This window comes from Ictidomys tridecemlineatus, chromosome X (genome assembly GCF_052094955.1).
Source record: "Ictidomys tridecemlineatus isolate mIctTri1 chromosome X, mIctTri1.hap1, whole genome shotgun sequence".
Classification (NCBI taxonomy): Eukaryota; Metazoa; Chordata; class Mammalia; order Rodentia; family Sciuridae; genus Ictidomys; species Ictidomys tridecemlineatus.
In genome coordinates this window covers 77,973,984-77,995,044 of record NC_135493.1, presented here as the reverse complement: position 1 = coordinate 77,995,044, position 21,061 = coordinate 77,973,984, and the positions used below count along the sequence as shown (strand labels likewise).

At 35.4% G+C, this 21,061-nt stretch overlaps 2 protein-coding genes and 1 pseudogene across 9 annotated transcripts in view; 1 reads left to right on the top strand and 2 right to left on the bottom strand.

Annotated features, from left to right (window-relative positions):
- The window catches only part of LOC144371728 (uncharacterized), a 37,823-nt gene extending 32,606 nt beyond the window's left edge, over positions 1-5,217 (top strand). For 5 of the 8 annotated variants that reach the window (XR_013431809.1, XR_013431808.1, XM_078034717.1 and 2 more), the window contains 2 exons: positions 1,182-1,256; positions 4,632-5,217. Coding sequence is in view for 3 of the 8 variants with exons in the window: in XM_078034717.1 (XP_077890843.1) it covers positions 1,182-1,256; positions 4,632-4,735 (179 nt within the window). In the remaining 5 variants the exon portion in view is untranslated. Of the gene's footprint in view, positions 1-1,181; positions 1,257-3,988; positions 4,131-4,631 lie in introns of all 8 variants that reach the window. The other 3 variants (XR_013431807.1, XR_013431806.1, XR_013431805.1) reach the window with 1 other exon arrangement.
- The window catches only part of Pbdc1 (polysaccharide biosynthesis domain containing 1), a 346,698-nt gene that overhangs the window by 143,914 nt on the left and 181,723 nt on the right, over positions 1-21,061 (bottom strand). The gene's annotated exons all lie outside the window — the stretch shown is intronic.
- On the bottom strand, positions 16,986-17,426 carry LOC101965382 (large ribosomal subunit protein eL30 pseudogene; annotated as a pseudogene).

Sequence of the window (21,061 nt, the reverse complement as noted above, 5' to 3'; positions counted from 1 at the left end):
GACAACAACTTTAATGTTTAGATACATTTTTACTAGCTCCCCCCCATCTGTTTAGTTAGTTATGTTTTTCACATTTAACATAATTTTTCTCTATAACCTGCTTTTAAATATAATTGTATGGTGATATTTCCCTATGCCATTAATAATTCTTGTGTATATTTAAAAATAGCTTTAGTTTTTGATTTTAAAAATTATTCATGATCACTGTTGACAATTTGGTAGGTACAGGAAAATTTAATATGGACAACAATGTATATTCCCTCAACCTGTGGATAACTATTATGAAGCTTTTTTTAGTTGTATCACTAGCCCTTATGTATATTTTGAAATCACCAGGTAAAAATTAGCCCTACATTTAGAGTAACTTCAAAAAATGAAGTAGCATTCATATTATCAAACTTTTGATGTATTTTCCCAACCATTTTTCTGTGCAAGTATTGCACATTTTTATTTTATTGGCATCATACAGTAATGTATATTTTACATGTATTATTTAGTTTTATATACATGCCACTCAAACAATTTTCCAAGGGTATCTTTTATGCTCTATAATAATTTATTGTTTAATCACATATATTCCATTTCTATGAATATTGAAATTCCCCCCCCACCCATTTCACTATTAGAAGCTATGCTGTAAAGAATTTTTGAGTATAAACATCTTCTGCATTTCTGATTTTTACCTTATTAAGAGTCCCCAGTGTGGAATAACTGAGAAAAATGTTTTGACCATTTTATCAAATACCATAGAAATTTAGATTTATGTAAATGGTTCTTTCTTTGCATCCTAGATAATATTTAATAGTTTCATTCTTAGTATTTATACTTTTTAAGGTTGGAAACTATGCCCTAATATTGTATTAATTTAAAAATCTATTAATTTTTTTCAAGTTTATTAGGAACCTGATGAATTTTTTCATATCCATTTCTTATTTATTATGTTAAATAATTCTTTAAAATCTTTTGTTTCCTTGCGTTACCTTATATATATTAAGATTTAAATTAGAGATAAGTTTCCTTTTGGATTGCTTTATGATGGAATGTCTTCTAAATTATATATATATAATATATATATTATATATATGAGCATATGTATTTCATTTTGTTGGGTTATAAATGTAATTACTGATTATTGTTAAGTTATTAAAATATAAAACTTTAAAAAAATATTTATTTTTTAGGTGTAAATGGATACAACACAATGCCTTTATTTTTATGTGGTGCTGAGGATCGAACCCAGGTTCCGCCCGTGCTAGGTGAGCACTCTACCGCTGAGCTACAATCCTAGCCCAAAATATAGAATTTTTAAAAAGAGAAATGAAAACCAACAGATATTTGTAGATAACGCATTGATATTTAGTGTATTGTTTTACATTGTTCAGAGAGAAAGAAACATTGAAATCATGGTCTCATTCTTGGAGGTAGGGTTTAAATTTAGTGTGGTCTAACCTGGGATTATAGGTTTTATAATGTCGTAAATTAAGTCCTCCTCTCAGAATCAGATATGCTTCATAAAAAGATCCAAAACCATGTGTACTACTCTACTCACAGAGTTTTGTTAACAGTATAGGGGTGGCAGTAAACACATCAGCTATAACCATCAGAGACCCTCCTAATTCTGGTAGTAAGAACAACAATATTTATTGAATTCTTGGTATATGTCAGGCACTGAAACCACAACTTTACATAAATAACTCATTTAATTCTCACAATAACTCTCTGAAGTATGTACTATTATTAGCCGCATTTTATAGATGGGGAGATCAAGGCATAGCTGGAGTAGCAAAGAGATCCGAGGAACTGAGCTATCCAGATGCAAATCTGAGAGCAGAGAAACCTTATGTTCATCACATTTTGGAGATAATTACTCTTATCAAGATAGATATTTCTTTTTAAAAAATCTTTATTTTTCATTTTTATGTGGTGCTGAGGATCGAACCCAGTGCCTCATGCATACAAGGCCAGTTGTCTACCACTGAGCCAACCCAAGATAGATATTTCTTTATGTCAGAAGGTACAAAGGTATATAGGGGATAGGAATAGGAAAGACAGTGGAATTAGTCTGACATAACTTTCCTATGTACATATATGAATACACCACAGTGAATCTCACCACCGTGTACATCCACAAGACTGAAGTCCTAATTAAAATAAAATATATCCCATGCTTATATAAATATATCAGAATAGATTGTACTGTCATGTGTAACTAAAAAGAACTACTAAAAAATAAACAGATGCATTAATGACATTTTGGTAGGAAAAAAGAGTATTAGGAAGCCTAGGCATCTGGTGGAGAAGGGAAGAATAGAAGTAGTGGTATGGGAGTTGAAAGTGATTTAGGGAGGAAAGTAGGGTATTCAAAGACAAGCTATATTTACTGTTCAAGTCATTGTTTTCTGAATGAAAATAATTATTTGCTAAAATTAAAATAATTATATTTAAAAAATTTAAATAATTTTTAAAATTAAAAAATGTGATGACTGAAACTGGGGGAAATGGACACTCATAGTTGATGAAAGAATATAAGTTGGACAAAATCTCTCAAGCTAATATTGGTAAGAGTCAAAAATTTAAAAAGTTTATTAAATATTTGTTGTAACTTCTTTGTGCCAAACAATATGCACACTGAATTCATTTAAATATTATATTTAATGAATAAAATTGTCACAGGTCTAAAAGTTGGATTTGAGTGTAGTAGAAAACTTGTCATTTTCTTTCAGAATCCCAAATGTGCACATTCCCTTGGACCAACATTTCCACTAATAGAATAAATATTCTCCAGGTGTATATGCATTTTTCTAAATGACATATGTCTAAGGTTATTCTATGCAGGATTTTTGTTTACAATATAATATATTAGAGAAAAACAATTTAGATGAAGATCTTTATTTTCTATTGTTCATTTAATATTAGTAAAGCAGGGGAGGCTAAACACACATTGTATATATTTGGATATTCATATAATATATGTGGGAAAGAACGCATAGAAACTAATACAAGTTGAATGAAGTCCATCTCCCTTTTATGTTCTTTTTTAAAAAATATTTTTTAGTTGTAGATGGACACAATACCTTTATTTTATTATTTTATTTATTTACATGGTGCTGAGGAGCCAACCCAGTGCCTCACACGTGTAAGGGAAGCATACTACCACTGAGCCACAATCCCAGCCCCTCCCTTTTATGTTCTAATTGAAGAATGATTTATGGAGCTTATGTGTACTAGATAACTGGAAGAAGACTGTTGTTCTGAGAGAGAGAGGCACAGGAGAGTTTTAGCTCCAAATTGAAAAGGCATCTGGGAAGCCAGACAATAACGACCATATATTGTGTTATTACATTTAAAAATATCCAGAAGATTGTAATTACAGCTGCTTGAGAGGCTGAGGCAGGAGGATGGCAAATTCAAAGCAAGCTTCAGCAATTTAGCAAGGCCCTGAACAACTTAGTGAGAATCTATCTCTAAATAAATAAATAAAATAAGTAAAAGGGCTGGGGATGTGGCTCAGTGAGTAAGTGCCCCTGGGTTCAATTCTGGGTACCAAAACACAAAAACAAAAACCCAAACAAACAAAACAAAACAAAACAAAACAAAAACAATCCAGAAGAGCAGGCATGGTGGCACATGCTTTAGTACCAGCTACTTGGGAGTCTGAGGCAGGAGCATTGAGTTGGAGGCCAGCATGGGCCTCCAGGAAATTGAGAAGAGGCCAATCTATAGATAATAGAAGCATGAAATGATTACTCAGGGCTGGCAATGAGAATATGCAGTGGATGTAAATGAGCACTAGGGATCTTTCTGGGATAATGGAAATATTCTAAAGTTAGATAGTGTTGATGGTTGCACAAGTTCATAAGTATAATATTGAATCGTACAGTTAAAGTGGGAGGATATTATGGTATGTATATTATACCTCAATAAAGTTGTTAAAAACAAACAAACAAAAAAACAAGCCACCATATCTAATAAAAGAATTTTAAAACAGGACTCTGGACTATGAAAGAAGAAAGTTGACCAAAGAATCAATTATGAGAGCAGGAGCAACTCCAGGAAACCAATTGTCAGTGAAAATAACCTCAGGATTCATAGAGAGGCTTTAGTTCTTGGAAAGACTTGCAAAGGTCCAGGCAAGTACTTTAATGATCAGCCCCAAACTCCTGTTCTTCCTCGGTAATCTCCCCGTCCTCAGAAGTTATACTTTTAATATAATTAGAACAGGGTGCAATATATGATAGTGGTGTCTGGTACAAAGTAAGTGTTAAGTAAATGTCACCTGTTATTATCTTTTCCATCCAGATTATTAAAACAAGCTCTTTATTCAATCTCCTTGTATTAAGTCTCTCTCATTCCTCTAGTCCATCATTTTACCAGCCACTTGATATACCTTACCTCAAAGAACATGTCACTGCAGCAGGCAATGCATGATGGGCTGGATTGCTCCCTGAACAAGCTGCTGGGTACACTGCTAAGGAAGTCTGGAGAAATGCTTGGAGACCCCGAGTTACTCAGCAATGAATATCATTCATGTTGAACAAAAGCAGGGATTTACAATGTTTAATTTTACCCAAGCCCTGTGCTCCTGGAAAACAGGGCCAATTAAGAAATACTTTCACTTTTTTGTTTTCTAGGAAACATTGCAAAGAACCACCCTCTCCCTGTTACTTGGATAAGACCTCCTTGTTTACCTACAGACGCAGACCCTCCAAATTCCCATTCTTTGCCTCCCAAGTGATTAGATAAACTGTACTCGCTGACAAATCAGGACAATATACTTGCTCCCTTGATTTGACTAAAGTTAGTTAAGTTTTTCTGCTTACCCCAGGCCCTTTAATTTTGGCCCATCCTTGGTTGAGCCAACACACAATGACTCTTTAATGGCTCGTTTCTTAGAGGGAAAAATTCACTGTCCAATCCCCATACTATTTCATTCCAGTTCTCCCCTCCTAGTTCTTTCCGTCCTTTTCATTTCTCCTTACAAAAGAATAGCTAACAATTTAAATTTAATTAAAAAAGGATAGAGAACTGTGTCCTTAAGAGAACAGGAGATTAGGATACAGACATGCATGTGCATAGAAGAGTGACCATGTTTGAGCACAGTTGGAAACTGGACATCTGCAAGCCATGAAAAGAGGACTCAGAAAAAAACAAACCTACCAACATCTGGATCTCTGTCTCCCAGAACTGTGAGCAAATAAAATTCTGTTGTTTAAGCCACCCAGTCTCTGGTATTTTATTGTGACAGGCCTAGCAAACTAAGACACTTCTCAAATTTGTTTGTTATTCTTACATAGGAGCACTGTGTATTGTTTTATTATTTAGCATATGTGCTGTCAAAGTGAAGAAATATACATGATTTTTTTCATTTGAAGCTATGCCCCTCCATGCCTACAGCTTTTCCTGCTTTATCTTCAGATCCCCCTTTTTTTCCTTTTGCTTAGTGAATCTCACAGGACAACTTTGAAATAAATAGATGAGTGTAAGGAAATGTAGTAGAGTCGAGGAAGGAGAACAGAGGAGGGGAGGGAAGACGTTAGGGAAGATGGAAAGGGAAAAGGGGGGGATCATGAACTGAAATCAAATTCCATGCGTGTATGAGTTTATGGGGATGAACCTAACTACTGTATATAACTGTAAAGCTCTAATAATAAAAAATGAATGAATAAGAAAAGAAAGACAGCCTTGACAACAGAAGACAAAAAAAAAAATTGATGGTCAAATTGATAGAAGTCTTGTACTGTTCTCTTTTCTTCAACCCCTTAAGTGAACAATGCAGCTTGCTTCTTTTCTAATCATACTAAAAAATAATTCCTGAAAGTTGGAGATATTGGATAAGAGGACAGAGAAGGAGTTGGTCATTAAAGTAATAGCTTGGTCTACTACAAAGTCTTTCCAAGACCTAAAGCCATTCAGTGAGTCGTGAGGTCATTTTCAAGGACAGTTGATATTCTTGGTGCTGCTGCTACTCTTATAAGTGCTTCCTTCTTTGACTTTTTTTCTCTAATAGACTGAATTTGTAGTTAGACTCCTTCATGCCTCACCTTCAGGGCCCTAGTCTTTCTCCTTTTTACCCAGTACACATGAAAAAATTCAAACAGAATGTTAAAGGGAGAGAATTTTTAGTTAGAAAAATCAGATAGAGATAAATAACTCAATAGGGCTAAAGCCTCCAATTTTTCCTGAGCTCTACCACTGCTTTTGTTTTTGTTGTGTTGTGGATAGAACCCAGGGCCATATTCAGCACAGATTCTATCACTGGGCTACATTCCCAGTCATTCCACACATTTTTTGTTTTTTTTAAGACAGGGTCTCACTATGTTGCCCAGGCTGATCTCAAACTCCTGGACTCAATCCATCCTCCTGCCTCAGCTTCCCAAGTAGCTGGAACTACAGGTGTGTACCAACACGACTGGCTTTTAGAATGTCTTAGTTAATTAATTAGTATCCTCTAGCCTAACACCAGGAGCACATCTATAGTTGAACATGTTGAGTTTATTACTCATTGCAGCATGGGTGATGTTATCTCATTTAGCAGATATTTGAGAGGCTTCAAAACAGGACATGGGCTTGTTCTAGGTAATTGGGGGTGGGTTTAAGGAAGAAAGACTCTGGAAGCTGGTCATGGCGTTGCACACCTATAATCACAGCAATTTGGGAGGCTGAGGCGGGAGGATCACAAGTTCAAAGCCAGCCTCAGCAAATAGCGAGGCACTAAGCAACTCAGTGAGACCCTGTGTCTAAATAGAATACAAAATTGGGCTGAGGATGTGGCTCAGTGGTCAAGAGACTCTGAGTTCAATCCTCAGTATCAAAAAAAAAAAAAAAAAAAAGAAAGGATTTGATGCTATTTAACTCTGGATTTGATGCTATTAAGAAATGGAGATTAGGGGATGGGGCTGTAGCTCAGTGGCAGAGTGCTTGCCTAGCATGCATGAGGCATTCATTGGGTTCAATCCTCTGCACCACATAAAAATAAACAAATAAAATAAAAGCATTCTGTCCATCTACAACTACAAAAATTTTAAAAAAAGAAATGGAGATTATTCTATTATTGGGTAGCTCAATAACTTATCTAAAGGGAAGGATGAATTTGTGAGGCTAATTTGTAGTTGGTTAAGAATGGGAGTTATTTTAGCTGAGAAGAAGACATTTTCATATTTTGAAGATTGAAGAAAGGCATAGTTTTTATTTGTACTTAGAAAAATTTAAAGAGTAGTCTTGTTTAATTTTACTTTTTCATAGTCTCAGATTGACCTTGTCTGATGTTGGTACTTTATGAAATTGTTTATGTCCACCAGGAGAATAACAAGACTTTGCTGTGAATAGCAGGCAAGCTTCCAACAGGGTCAAACTAATTCTTGAAAATCAGTGGAGGTTTTTTTCTTCCTCAAGTTCATACACACACACACACACACACACACACACACACACACACACATGCATACACATATATATGTATAGGTCTGTATATCTCAACCACTTGGTAACTTTAACATTTACTCTATGTTGTTCCCCCATTCTGTCTCTTTTCTTCATCCCTGGAGCTAACTACTGTCATGAATTTTCTGATTATTATTCTTTTTTAAAGTTTCATATCTAAGCTTAAAATTTATATTGTATAATTTTGCATTTTTTAAATTAAGTAATTCACTTAAAAAGAATATTGTGTTATATATTTTTTCAGGGCTTAATTTTCTCACATAGTGTTATTTTACTATTATCAATCTATGTTGCTGCATGTAGTTCTATTTCATTCCTTCACATTGTTGTATATTATTCCATTATACAAATTTACCATATTTTGTTATGAATTATTCTGTTCTTAGGAATTTGTTATTTTAAAGTTTTGGCTTTTACAAGTTTTATATATATATATATATATATATATCTCCTTATTATTGACTCCTTCCCTATATATTAAAAGGTTTCTTTTGTAAGAAGAGGAATTGCTAGTTCATATGTATGTGAATGTTCAATGTTCAATTCTGGAAACTAATATCAAATTGTTTTCAAAAAAATTTGTATAAACTTACAGTCCTACCAGTAATGTAGTAGAGAACCTAGTGATCCAATTCCTCTCCCCCATTTGGAATTACCACATTAGTTTTTGTTAAATGTATGCAAAATGGCATATCATTTTAATCATGATTTGCTTTTCTCAGGTCACTAAGGAGAGTTTAATTCCATATATTTTATAGGCCTTACGTGTTTCTTCTTGTGTGAAATGCTTTTTTTTCCAAGTTTTTCCTATTTTTCTATTGGGTTATTTGTCTTTTTATTAGTGGTTTGTAGAAGTTCTTCACATTTTCTTGATTCTTATGCTTTAATATATCAGTCATTCAAATGTTGGTGGAGTATGAGGGAAAGAAAGTATTAGCAAATGCAACAGATTGACCCACTTTGCAGTAAACAGACTCTTGTACTTCTTCCACAGTAACTTCCCACTTTTCTTAGAATAAAAGCAAAATCCGTACAGTGGAGTATAAACCTCTTGTTATTTAAAAAAAAATTCATTTCATGGAAATGAAGATAGCAGAGTGGATCTAGACAGCAACCCTCAAGCCATCCACAGCCCAGAAAGGAAGCAGTGAAAGAACAGTTCACCAGAGAGAGAGGTAGGTGACTCAATACTGGACAGTTTGAGACTTGATGGGATTTGGAGTTTGGTTACTGTAGCAGAAAATAAGGACAGAATTCCTTGACCTCTATTTGGGGTTAGGGAGAGGGATAATAAAGAGAGAATGAGGGAGAGGGAAAGCACATAAGCTCACTGCCTTAGCAACAGCTGGAAAGAAAAGCAGACCAAATCGAAATGGGACAGGAGCAGCAAAGATACTGAAGGAGATCATGCAGTTTAACCCAAACTGTGGACTGAAAGCTGCACCTGGCAGGGCTGTCATTTTGTAGAGTGCATAGCTAGCCAGCCTACCCAGAGATGTACAGACCCAAATTAAATCAATACAGCCTTTACCCACCTACAGATAGTAATGAATAAAACCAAAGGGAATGCCTCTGAAATTGGTTGTCTCAGTAATCTGTCTAGAAGGAAATTGTAGAGGAATTGCTGCTAGCTGAAGGTTACCAAAACTAGTTGACCCGAGAGCTAATCACTCCTGGGGAATGTTATCCCCAATCTGGTGCTTCACACAGCCTCAGCAGGAGTTCAGGTGATGGCAGACCAATTGACATCCTGTCTCCATCCCAGTGATGGGTAAAACCACAGTGAGCTGTACCAGCCAAGGTCTACAGATGACCCACAGAGAGTCTACACCCACAGTTCTCACAGTTTCAGCCAGCTACCAAATGCTTACATAGTGCCGCCCACCTTGAAGAAGACCCAGCAGAGGGGAGCAGGTGCCTGCAATTCACAACCATGGGCAGTAGAAATTCAGACACAGGCAGGCCAACAGATTCTCCATTTCAGTCACGGGGACAGTACTCCAGTGATCTACATCAGACAGGTTGGAAGCTTCTGCAAAACAGAACACCCACAGAGAGCCTGAAATCACAGGTCCCACGCTTGCAGATGGCCACCAACTCTATGCCACTTTTAAAAAGGCCCTGTGGAGGGGAGCAGGTGCATAGCTTTCCATAGCAGTCAGTATCACAGCCATGAACCCTGCATCCTGTGCCCTCGCACATAATAGAAACAGTTAGCAGATGCATCACAGCACTCTCTAAGCATGCAGGAATGGGCCCTGGGCTGACAAACAAGAAACCACGGTGAGAAATCCATAGCAACTGGGGAAGTAGCTTCTATGCCGCAGCACCTCTAGGATGATCCACAGCTGCTAGTCTGAGAATTTCCAGTTAATTCAATTCTCATTTAGATGTACAGACCCACAGAAGGCAATTCCTGAGGATAATTCCAAGAAGCCAGTAGAGAATCTGCTGCATATACAATGACACTATATCCCACAAAGGGGCTTACAGAGGAGCAACTCACAAACACTAGCCACCAACTAGTGAGCTTAGATACAAGCCCACTGACCTGTAACCTGCGCACTCCAAGGAGGGCAGCAGCCTTACCCCACCCTCACCACAGACCATCCAATGCCACATCAAACAGACTATAATACCTCTACCTTGGACTGCCATACCTTGTATACTCCGAAATATACATGGGGTAGCCCACAATGGATTTGACAGTGCTGAATGCACAAAGCTACACAAGACTACATGTCCTAACAGAGTAACTGGGCAGCTAAGTCATAATTAGAGACCATCTCCTCTGGCCCAACAGAAAGCTAGCAGGTACCTAAGCACACCAAAGATTGGAGGGGACCTAGAATTGTATTAAAGGTAAGCTGGTGTGATCACTACCTCCATACTCAACAAATTTAAAAGGGGAACAAGTAGAGTAGAGGAAGGGCATAAAGGGGGAGGAAGGAGGGACAGGAAACTGGAGGAACGATGGAATCAAATTATGATATGTGCATATATGAATATGCCACAGTGAATTTCATTTTTATGTTTATGTATAAAGCAATAACTTTTTAAAAAGTAATAATAAGTAGAAGTAAGAGTAGTAGAATATAGATAGAGGAATAGGGGAGGGAGGAGGGGATAGAGGAAGGACTAGGGACTGACATGGAATAAATTATATTCCATGCATGTATGTTTATTATGTCAAAATGAACCCCAATAAAATAAACCCCAATATTATGTATAACTATAATGCACTAATAAAAACATAAAAATTCATTTCTTGTGACTCTTACTCTTTCTCTCTCCTTTCAAAAGTGGGTCCAGCCAGGCACAATGTGCATGACAGTAATCCCAGCAACTCAGAAGGCTGAGGCAGGAGTATTGCAAGTTCAAGACCTACATCGACAACTTAGAGAGACCTTGTCTCAAAATTTAAAAAATAATTTTTAAAAAAAGGCTGGGGATATAGTTCAGTGGCAAAATGCCCTTGGGTTCAATCCACAGTATTGGCACACAAAAAACGTGAGTTTCATTCATTCATTCATTCATTGTTTTGGCCATTCAATAGAACCTTTTAATCTGGAAACTAATGCCTTTTATTTCTGGGAAATTTTGAGTTGTTTCTTTGATCATTTTTCTATTTCTTTCTGGAATCCACATTTTTCACATACTGGTTTTCTTGGATCTAATTTCATTTTCTAATTATCTCTTTGCCATTTTGCTCTACTTTCTTGGAAATTTCCTCAATTAAAATATTTCTACTGTTTTTAATTTTTGCTATTATATATTTACCATTTAAAGGCTCTGACACTGTTGCCAGAATTCCTGTCATTCTCTACTATTATTTTTGTTGCATAAATCCATTTCTATCTGAGTATAGTTTTTCAAGTAGTACATACTTATACCTTATCTCTGCTATCATCTTAAATGATTTTGGGGGAGCACATACTTGGAATTCTAGTGACTTGGGAAGCTGAGACATGGGGATTGCAAGTTTGAGGTCAGCCTTAGTAACTTAGTAAGACCCTCAGCAACTAGGTGAGACCCTGTCTAAAAATAAAAAAAATAAGAAAGATCTGGGAATGTAGCTCAGTGGTAAAGCAACCCTAGGTTCAACACTAAAAAGAAAACACCTGCTCTTTCTGGTGTTTTCTATGTGTAGACTGTTTTGCTATAGTAAAAACCAATCCCCAAATTCTAGGAGGTTAAAGATAAAATTGATTATATTTATCATTATGTCCTTAATGTCCATTGAGGTTTGTGTGGAGGGTCTGCTCTGTGTCTTCTTCACTTCAGAATCCAGACTGATGGGGAAACCTTATTCTGGAGCCTTAACTGTTGTAAGGGAAGAAAGACAAAGAGGATGTGATGAGGTACACACTTACTCTAAGAACTTCTGCCAGTATCTGATAGAGGCTATTACTGCTCAGATTGCTTTGGCCAAAGCAAGTTGCATGACCACACATAATTTCAAGGGATCGGGGTAGAATTCTAGTATACAATCCCACTATGTGCCCAGAATGAGAAAGAGGACCAGAATATTTATGAAAAGTCCTAGTGATTATTGCCATTTAATCTTACTAGGTCCTTGGATTGTTTTTGAAGTTAATTTATTATATTTGACATGTTTTTTCAAAGTGCAGGTTTTGTTTGTTTGGTGGTACTGGGGATGGAACCCAGGGCCTCATACATGCTGGACAAGCACTTTATCCCTGGAACAGACCCCTAGCCCCTAGGGTAGTTTTAAAAACATATGCTATCCTATCATCTTCACAAAGTACACTTAAGCATTTGGTTAGCATCTGATTTTATTTGTGCTGGGGTAGTAACTAAGTCTTCATTTACTTTTATGCTTTGACATCTGTTTTTTCTCTCAATGCCTGAAAAGTAATAGTGTACTCTTTTAAAAAATTTGTTTAGTTGTAGATGGACAAGAATGCCTCTATTTTATTTCTTTATTTTTTATGCAGTGCTGAGGATCGAACCTAGTGCCTCACTCATGCTAGGTAAGCTCTCTACCACTGAGCTAAATTCCCAGCCCAATAGTGTACTCTTAAAGTCAAGTTTATTTGTGCTTTATTGTTTCATCAATAGTTAACATCTCTCTTTCCTCTCTTACAATTTTTTTATGGGGATAAGCTCATTTAATTATATGTCACTGATTACATTAATAGGACCTTGTATCAGACGATTATTTCCTAGGCTAATAAGTATTGTTACTGTGGGGATTTCTAATTTCTATCTTTTAAGTATTTGATGATATTTAGACTTTTGTTATCATTTTGATGGAATTTTTACCTAATCCTTGCCTTTAGACCCTGTCTTTGTTTTATTAGATATATCTATTACTTAGAGAAATGGCTTCGTCAGAAGATTTACTTATTTTCAGATACAGAAATTAGAGCATTCAGTATATTCTCATGTACAGTGGTCCAGTGGACAATTAAAAAACAATGAGATGCTATGGTCTCCTAACTAAAAAAAGAGAAGATATAATACAAATGGTACATTCACCTGAGGCTAGTGGCAGACCAAACTGGCAAAATACTGATAAAAGTAATTTATTCACAAATGAAGAATTACAAAGCTATTCATTTCTATTGGCCCAGTAATAATATCCTTTTGAGAATTTAGGATTACTTTTAAAAACTAAAAGTTCTGAATCTCAATATTTTCCTTGAAAACTGAGAAAAAACTTAATGTTAAAAACTAGCAAATATTTAATTTAGTATATAGGCACTGATGAATACTGAATGGTTTCCTATGAAATTTTAATAATTGTATTTTAGACAGATTCCAACATTTTGTTTCCTGTGGTATCTAGTGCCTGGATAGATGGTAGTTGGAAAAATAGATGTTTTATTTCCATTCATCTGATTGTTCATGGGTGGGTCTCCACTGAAACCTATTATAGAAGGTTTTTTTGATAAACATGAAGTACTCAGGAAGTAAAGAAGCTACTTTAATCTGATTATTCATGATGAGGATTATCAACAAGCAATACATATAGTTGTCCTTCTCTTAGGCATCTTTATTCTCTCTGGGAAACTTCAGAGCTTACTATTGTATTAGGTGGCACTTGTAGAACTGATAGATTCACAATTTGTTTTTTCTTGGAATATTCATAGACCCTCATTTGCATGGGATTTTGTTTTTATTTTTTGTGTCAACTTACATTAGATATAAGCAAAAGTCCTGAGTTCAGTGGCACACGCCTGTAATTCCAAAGGCTCAAGAGGCTGAGACAGGAGGATCGCAAGTTCAAAGCCAGCCTCAGCAAAAGTGAGGCACTAAGCAACTCAGTGAGACCCTGTCTCTAATAAGAAAGAGAGAGAGAGAGAGAGAGAGAGAGAGAGAGAGAGAGAAGCAAAGGTGTATAAACTACTAAATCATAGGTCCGCAAAATAATGATGATGATAACTAACACTTTATTTAGCTTTCTCTGTGAGCAAACTACCATTTATGTGCTTATTTATATACATATGGTTATATATAGTAATATTTATAGATTTTTGCATATAGGGGAATTGGTATACAAGTATGTACTTCCATGCTTTGGCAACTGAGAGCACCTAGAAGCAATGCTATCCCAGTTGTAATCAGCACACCTAGCCATTAGATCTTAGTTTCTAAAACTATACTTCACTTAAAGGAACAATAGCTCCTTGAAGAAATGGCAAATTCAACTACTGAGTTAGGAAATATATCAGATGAATGTAGATCATGCTGTTATATGAGAAAGTAAGGAAGTACTGGAAAAAAAGAGCCTAACCTAACCCAAACCAAACAAAATCCTACAATGATGAGATATGTTAAAGGGACACAGCAGCCAACTTAAAGGGCTCAAAATTGACAAAGCTCCAATGATTTGAGTAAGAATATAAAGGTTATTTCCCATGAATTCATAATGGTATAAATGAATTGTTGAATGAAAAAATAAATTGATTAGAAGAGAGAAATCTACCATGCAGAAGAATTCTAAATAATTGTAAGGATACTTGGCCCTCTTAAGTAGAAAAGCATAACTCCCCAGTCCTTAAATATGGGCCATACATTGTGACTTCCTTCCAAAGAGTACAGTATAGAAAGAGGGAAGAAATTTACTTTGGAGGGAGAAATTTAAGAAGCACTGTGCTAGCCAGTTTGTTAAAGTCATCATCAAGAGTGATAAATCACATTGATATTAAGTATCCTTGATACAATATGAGAGTAGAGTGGTCCTCTGTGGTCCTCCATCTCCAATCTCATAGTCCTCATATATTCAAGAGAAAACCAGAAAAATACCAAATGAGAGACAGTCTGCAAAACATTTGGCTAGGAATCTTCAAAACTGCTAAAATCATCAAAGACAAGGAAAGTCTGCAAACTTTCACAGCCGAAGGAGCTTAAAGGCACATGATGTAATGGGCATCCTAGATGAGATCATGGAACAGAAAAAGGTTACTTCATGTTATCACAAATGACAGTATTTTCTTCTTTGTTAAGGTCAAATAGTATTCCATTGTGCATATATACCACATTTCCTTTATCCATTCATTCATCGGTGAACACTTATATTGATTCCATAGTTAGTTAAAGGATATAAAATTTCAGTAAGACAGGAATAATTTCAAGAAGTCTATTGTATGTCATGGTGACTATCACTAATAATATAGTATATACATAAAAATTGCTGAGAGTAGATTTAAAGTATTCTCACCATAGAAAAAATAATATATAATGTAATACTCATGTTAAATAGCTTGATTTAGCCATTCCATCATGTCAAAGCATTTTATCAATTAAAAATGAAATACATCAAATACAAAGAAAATCTCAAAATATGAGCTTTAATTGATAATAATATATCAACATTTCCTCATTCATTATAAAAAGTATACTAATAGAAGATATTTATAAAAAAAAGTGATGTGGGCTATATGGGGCCTATTATCTGGGATTTTTTTTCCATAGATCTAAAATTAGTCTACAAATGAAGTTATCAAAAATATGCAAAAGGGCCTCAAAAATACATTGGAAGGTGCTATTGAGGTCTGGATTGACCTTGACTGAAAGTAAGACCCTTATAAACAAGGATCCTGTTTTCTATCCTTCTTTTGTATCTTTTTCAAAGCCTTTCTCTGAGACCACCATGGATTCTAAGTATGTGAAGCCTTATCTTTACCCTGGAGTTGTCTCCATTGAAAGCCTTTTATCCTGATTAAGACTCTAATTTCATAGAGATAGAGTAGGTAATGTGAGTTTAAAATGGAATTTTAATCACCAAGAGGAATTATTAAAGTATTTTCATTTCAGCCTCACCCCTGTCCCCATGTTGTCCCCTCCCACCTCATGTTTCCTTTTAATCTTAGTGAACAGAGCTCCTGGCTGCATCACCATAGCAACCAACAGCAAGGGCCAATTAAGTTATAGCTGTGTAATTAGACACCTAAGTTGATTATACAGCCCAGCATACTGAATGGAGGAAAGAGACTGACAGGAAAGAAAATAAGACAGATCTTAGTTGGAGAGTAGTGGGCAGCTGAATATCCAAATTGCAAACCATCCTCCACCTTGATTCCATGGGAGTCATGAGCCTGGGTGTTAATACCATATCATGTGCCCTCAAACATTAGGCCAGAGGGGGCACCAGTGTCTTTTAAGAAAGTACATAGGGCATTCCTCTCTCCTACCGTATCCCCTAATACCCAGATGTGAGCATACTTTCTCAATGATTTGTTTCCCAAACTGTATTCACAGTACCTAAAGCCTTGTCAGTCTCTTACTGCTGCTTAGCACTTCATGTAGACAGATACTTACATAGCCATCATGGTGTCCTAGAAACCACTCACAGCTCTAACATATTTTGTGGTCTGGGGCTGGTGTCTTCCTCAGTGTAGGACTCTATTTCCCTATTTGTATAGTGACCAAACTAGTCTAAGATTCTAAGATCCTATAAATGAAGACCTTGGCCTCCTATATCCCTTGAACCTTGCCAAAACTTACATGTTGACAAAATGAAGAGCCTTAATTAGGTGAAGAAATTTAGGGCAAATAATTGAGAGGTGATTATACAAAAACCAGGAAACCATGGAAATATGACTTTCTGTAGGTAGGGTTTACTGGAATATAAATATAGGATATAGTTTTGATTTCTCTCTTCAGTGTATAGTAAGTCAGTTCTTTCACAGGATGGTGAGGAAAGATACAATTCATATATCATACCATCCACCCACTTGAAATGTACAACTAAATGATTTTGAGTATATTCATGGAGTTGTGCAGTCATATAGCTATCAATTATAGAATTTTTATCACCCCAACAGGAAACCACATTTCTTTTAGCAGTGACTCTCTATTTTATTCACTCCACCCAGCTGTAGGCAAACTCTAATCTACATTTTCTCTCTATGAATTTGCTTATTCTAGACATTTTGCATAAATTAAATGACAACATTTTTAGTCTTTTATGACTGGCTTCTTTCACATAGTATGTAATGTTTTAAAAGTCCATCCCTGCTCATTTCTATTTGTTTTAATTATTTTCCTTCATTCTTTTTTTTTAAACAAGTTCTGCCAAGTTTTATTAAAGAAAAATTTTTCATGTTTTACTTTTCACCAGTCTGTTCTGGAATGCTTCTAATTATATCAGAATCAACTGGATCAATGTGCTCACTCTGTAGTATTTTCTGCATGCTGTGCCCAATTCAATATTATTGCCACTGTAGTGATGGACACCAGTTTTGGCCAACATAGCATAGAACTCTATTTCAGATTTCCTCAAATCTGGGCAATTGATGGCAAGGATGACCAATTTTGCTTTGCCCTGTCTGATCATCTTCAGAGTCTGCTTATACCCCAGTATATACTTTCCACTTTTCATAACAAGCTAGAGCCTAGAGTTGATCAATTCCAAAGACTTTTTCATCTTTTTTGAGGCCACCATCTTCCTGCCTTAGATGCAGGATGGCCCCCAACTAAGAGCAGCTGTCAAAATGGCTGGAGAGCTAGTATTTTCCTTCATTCTTGAAGGAAAGAAATAGAATAAATAGAATTACATGATATGGACATGACTCACTTAGGCATTCATCAAATGGATATTTGGCTTATTTCCAACTTTTTTGGCTATTATGAATAATGCACTTGTAAACATTTGTACAAGCATCTGTGTGGACATATCTTTTCAAGTCTTTTGGTTAAGGGCCAAAGATTGGAATTGCCACCCAAGTCTCTCAGATTATAGTCATGTGCCACCATTGCAGGCTGAATTTTTTAATTCAGTTATTAATTTTTTAGTACCAGAATTTCTGTGTGGTTCCTTTTTAAAAATGATTTTTCTTCGTTGATAATCTTGTTTTGTTCATTGTATCATTACTCATTCCCTTTAGGTCTTTGTTCTTTTTTAGTTCATTGAGCATATTTAAGATAGTGATTTTAAAGTCTTTGCTTTGTACTACATTGAAAGGCTATGTCTTCCTCTGGGATGGTTTCTGCCACTTGATTTTTTTTCTGTTTTTTGTTTTCTTTGTTCTGTGGTTTGGGGGATTGAACCCAGGGCCTGTGCATGCTAGGCAAGCACTCTACTATCTGAGCTATATCCCCAGCCCCCTTGATTTTCATTTGAATTGGGCACGTTTCCTGTTTCTATGTCTTGTATTATTGAAAATTGTATATTTGAAAAGAATGGTCACCACTTTCAGCTTTTGCAGACTGCCTCTGTGCCTGGGAAGACCCTCCCATGCCAATTAGCAGTATGTTTTTCAAGACTTGGATCAGCCCAAGATGAAGGCTTAAAGTCTTCTAAATTATTTTCTTAATATGCATCTTACGTTACGTTATGCGCGTGTATTTTTCAATTCTCCCATTTGCAGAACTGCTTTAAAATATCTTAACTTCCAAGACTCTCACCTCAGTTTCTCATGAGGGCCATAGATGTTCTGTTGTACTACTCTTCCCGTAATCTCTTTCCCTGGGCATATGTATGTCTTTAGTCCCCTGCAGCTTTCACAAGTAGTGTCCATTTCATGGCTTTTTTCAGCCTGAGATTGGAATTATGCTGATTTTCTTCATCTGAGTTCTTAGGTGAAACAGAGAGCAGTCCTCCAAGTAGTCTCCACACAGATTAGAATATTATAAATAAGGTCTTCTCTGTTCCCTCTGGTTTTAAGAAGGGAATTAGGAGATGGGCCGATGTTTCCTCCAGAGTGTACCATGTCATATCAAGGAGGGGATGGGGCAATGGTGAGTAAAATGCCATAAATTTTCTACTGCTTTGAATGTAGTTTTAAATTGATTTGGGGGGGGGCATTACATTGGTTATGTAGATCTTTAACTGTTTTCCAGATATTCTATAAAGCTATTTTATCAAGTCTCCAGTTGTTGATTTTTAATATTTCTGTAGAGAATTGAGGCTCTTACCTTCCTAGTCTGTCATTTTGCTGTCATCACTCCTATATTATCAGTTTTTTTTCTGTCAATTTGGTATCAATATTATGGTTCCTTAATAAAATGAATTGAGAGGATTTCCATCTTTTCTATGTTTGGAGGAAATAATTGTAATCTTAGAATTAGCTGTTCCTTAGCTGTTAAAAAATACTATACTGTTAAGAATATTCACCTGTAAAATAATCTGTCCCTTGAGCATTTTTGCCAGAGGTAATCTTTGGGTAATATTTATATTTTATTTATTTTGAATGATTCCAGCTTTCTGTTTTTTGATAATAAATTTTGATTTTATATGATATGTAGGAGATATTAATCTAAGAAGCCCATGAGTGTATAGAAGTTTATACCTCTTCCCCAAACAGAAATTCCATTTCTTTCTACCCCTTCATCGTGTTTATTTACTTCTATATTAAAATAATATGTATGTATGTATATGTGTATATATATGTTAAAAGTAGAGGAGTATAAAGCATGTATCACCTATAATCAGAGTTACAAGTTCTAAATGAATGGAAATAATTGAAATTTATCAGTATACTAAAAATGTGGTTTAATCCAGGATAACTGGAATAGTTACATATCAGGAAATCTATAAATTCACTTGATTTATTTGAAGTCTTCCTGATAAATTTATAACTAAGAAAAGGATGGAATTATTAAAAGACTTTTATATGTTAAAAAAATCCGCACAACAATATTTCTATTATTACACAGATAAATAAGCATGCAGAGCAGAGATACACTAAACAATTTTCCTTAATCTATGCAATAAGACACAATTTTAAAAAATCATTTAGGGGCTGCGGATATATCTCAGTTGGTAGAGCGCTTGCCTCACATGCCCAAGGCCCTGGGTTCAATCCTCAGCATCACACAAAATTTAGAGGTAAAAATTTCAGCAAGAGGGGCTGGGGATGTGGCTCAAGCGGTAGCGCGCTCACCTGGCATGCGTGCGGCCTGGGTTCGATCCTCAGCACCACATACCAACAAAGATGTTATGTCTGCCGAGAACTAAAAAATAAATATTAAAAAAATTCTCCTCTCTCACTCTCTCTTTAAAAAAAAAATTTCAGCAAGAAAAATCCATTATTTGAAGACTCCAAAACCAGTTAAATGTAAGGTGCCACTATAAAATGCAGTATGTTTGATAGAAAAAGCTCTCACCATAGTGTGAAAAGTATAATGTGCATCAGAATAAACTTAAGAAAAAATATAAAGCTGAGGTTATGGCTTAGTGGTAGAGCACTCACTGAGTACATTTGAGGCACTGGGTTCTGTCTTCAGCACCACATAAAAATAAATAAAGTTATATTAGAAAATGTTGAAATTTTACAAAATGGCATGATATATGGGGAATAAACCATGTTCGTTTTGGGAAAGCCCAATATGCTATTTTAGTCTAATAATTCAAACAATTACAATTAAGGCTTTTTGTAGATTTTGACATGTGTAATTATAAAATTTACATGGAAGTTTGTATATGTAGGAAGAACTAATAATAAAAATAAAATTATTGGAAATAAAGGGACATCAGAGCAGGAAAAGGTAATCACTGCAAGAGGACAGAGAGTCCATGGAAAGATTTCTATACCATATTGGTGAAATTTAAAGGGGGAAAATTGTACAATGTAACATGAAATATAAATTTTGTGTTAAAAGAAACCCTTCAATATAATAACCTATATTTTATGACTAAATATGTATATGTAAGTTCATTGAAAAAAGCCAAGAAGTAGAAACCCTCCATACAATGATGGCAGGTTAAACACTAAGAGAATATTGATTTGTGAGTTGGATTGTTAGCAGAAGAATTTGGCATCATTTGCAATCCTTTGGAGGAGTTTTTAAACATACAAAATATATTTATGTATTTTATGTAGTTAGAATTAATTTTATAACAAGGAAAAGAGATAGTCAGAGAATATACAGTCCCCTTCCCTGGACTCACATTTATTGAGTGCTTATAATATGCTATGCATGATTCTGAGCAATTTACATGTACTCATGCATTTAATTTTCACAACTCTATGAAGTAAATAGTTTTATTCCCTAAATTTTGTTGATGAGAAAACTGAAGCAAAGAGACATTGAGTAATGTCACACAACTATCAAAGGGTAGAACCAAGATTAGAATCCAGGCAGTGTGTTTTCAACTTTATACATGAAAACAGATTTAGAACATTTTTATTTTTGAAAAATATCTTTATTT